At 70.2% G+C, this 1,517-nt stretch overlaps 1 protein-coding gene across 1 annotated transcript in view; it reads left to right on the forward strand.

Moving 5' to 3' along the window:
- Window positions 1–1,517, forward strand: part of ZFTA (zinc finger translocation associated) — a gene marked incomplete at both ends in the record, with an annotated part of 2,662 nt that extends 1,145 nt beyond the window's left edge. The window contains 3 exons of the mRNA XM_013007436.2: window positions 11–328; window positions 588–1,133; window positions 1,450–1,517. Of these exons, the coding sequence (XP_012862890.2) occupies window positions 11–328; window positions 588–1,133; window positions 1,450–1,517 (932 nt within the window). The remainder of the gene's footprint in view (window positions 1–10; window positions 329–587; window positions 1,134–1,449) is intronic.

The following is a 1,517-nucleotide window of genomic DNA, read 5'->3' on the forward strand; positions in this document are numbered from 1 at the left end:
GGGGGCCAAGAGGCACCCCGGGCTCGGCGTCGGACCTCCCGGAGGGCCGGGGGCAGCAGGGGGCTGGGGGCCCGGCGCCTGGAGCGGAGGCTGAAGCAGTCCCTGCAGAGCTGGTTCCGAGCCGAGTTTCTCATGGACTATGACCCACGGGGGAACCGGCTGGTGTGCATGGCCTGCGGCAGGGCACTGCCCAGCCTGCACCTGGACGACATCCGGGCCCACGTGCTGGAGGCGCACCCCAGCTCCCTGGGGCTCAGCGGCCCCCAGCGCAGCGCCCTGCTGCAGGCCTGGGACAGCCAGCCCGAAGTGCTGCCTGAGCCCCCACCAGGTGCGAGGCCTATCCTAGAGCTGCGGTTCCGCATCGAGGCTGCAAAGGGGTTTTTTCTGAGATGACTGAGGGCCAAGAATCACCCCATTACTCTCTCTCTCTCTCTCTCACACACACACACACACACACAACTCTCTCTCTCTCTTTGGCTGGGGCCTTTAGATTGGGATTGGGGTGAGGAACCAGGGACCCCCTTGGCATGGGTAAGGGCATCCCGGACAGCAGGCTGAGCCCCTCTCCCTCACCCCTTCCCCAACAGACGACAACCTCGTCCCCCAGGACCTGACCAGAAAGTGCCAGGACTCGGCCCCTGCTGCCAGAGCCCCCTCCTCTCAGGACCTCAGCCCCCCAGACGTAAAGGAAGAGGCTGGTTGGGCCCCTGAGAGCCCCCGGCCCGCAGTGGAGGAGGAGGAGGAGGGGGGCCAGGGCGAGAGGGCGGGGGTCCCGGGCCGGCCGCCGCGGGGCCGAGACCACCGCCGCCACTACCAGGAGCGCTGGCGGCTGGAGTACCTGATGGAGTTCGACGGCGGCCGCCGCGGCCTGGTGTGCATGGTGTGCGGCGGCGCGCTGGCCTCGCTCAAGATGAGCACCATCAAGCGGCACATCCGCCAGCGCCACCCCGGCTCCACGCGCCTCAGCGGGCCCGTCAAAGCCCTCATCGCGCAGGAGTGGAGCGAGAAGGCCGCCCACCTGCTGGCCCTGGGGCTGCCCTCCCCCGAGTCCCCCCGGGACCCGGCCGCCCCCAGCACAGCCTCGGCCTCCGAGCGGGGAGGGGCGGAGGAGGAGCCAGAGGAGGAGTGGTGGGGTGAGCGGAGGACAGAGGTGGGCGGCGCAGGACGGCAGGCGAGCGAGCCAGCGTGCGGGGGCCGGAGGTGGCCTGACTGTGGGGGCCAGGGAGGATAGCAGGTGGGCGGAGGGCCGGGGAGGAGGGTGAGCAGAGGTAGGCTGAGGACAGAGGCAGCGGACAGGATGGGGCTGGGGGTCGCCCAGGTGCGCACAGGTGAGGAGGGGCTGTCGTTTGCTAGGGCAGAAGCGAAGGGTGAGGGGACGCTGTGGCCATGGCCGGCGTGCCCTCCACCCGCTGCAGTCTCGATCCTTTGTCCTCCCCCCCTTCTCCCCAGGCGACGTCCCACTGTCCCCAGAGGAGCCGACCGAGCGGCCTGCGGAGGAAGAGGAGGACGAGGAGGAG

This window comes from Echinops telfairi, unplaced genomic scaffold (assembly GCF_000313985.2).
Source record: "Echinops telfairi isolate 266 unplaced genomic scaffold, ASM31398v2 ScPeMD7_7417;HRSCAF=8455, whole genome shotgun sequence".
Taxonomy (NCBI): Eukaryota; Metazoa; Chordata; class Mammalia; order Afrosoricida; family Tenrecidae; genus Echinops; species Echinops telfairi.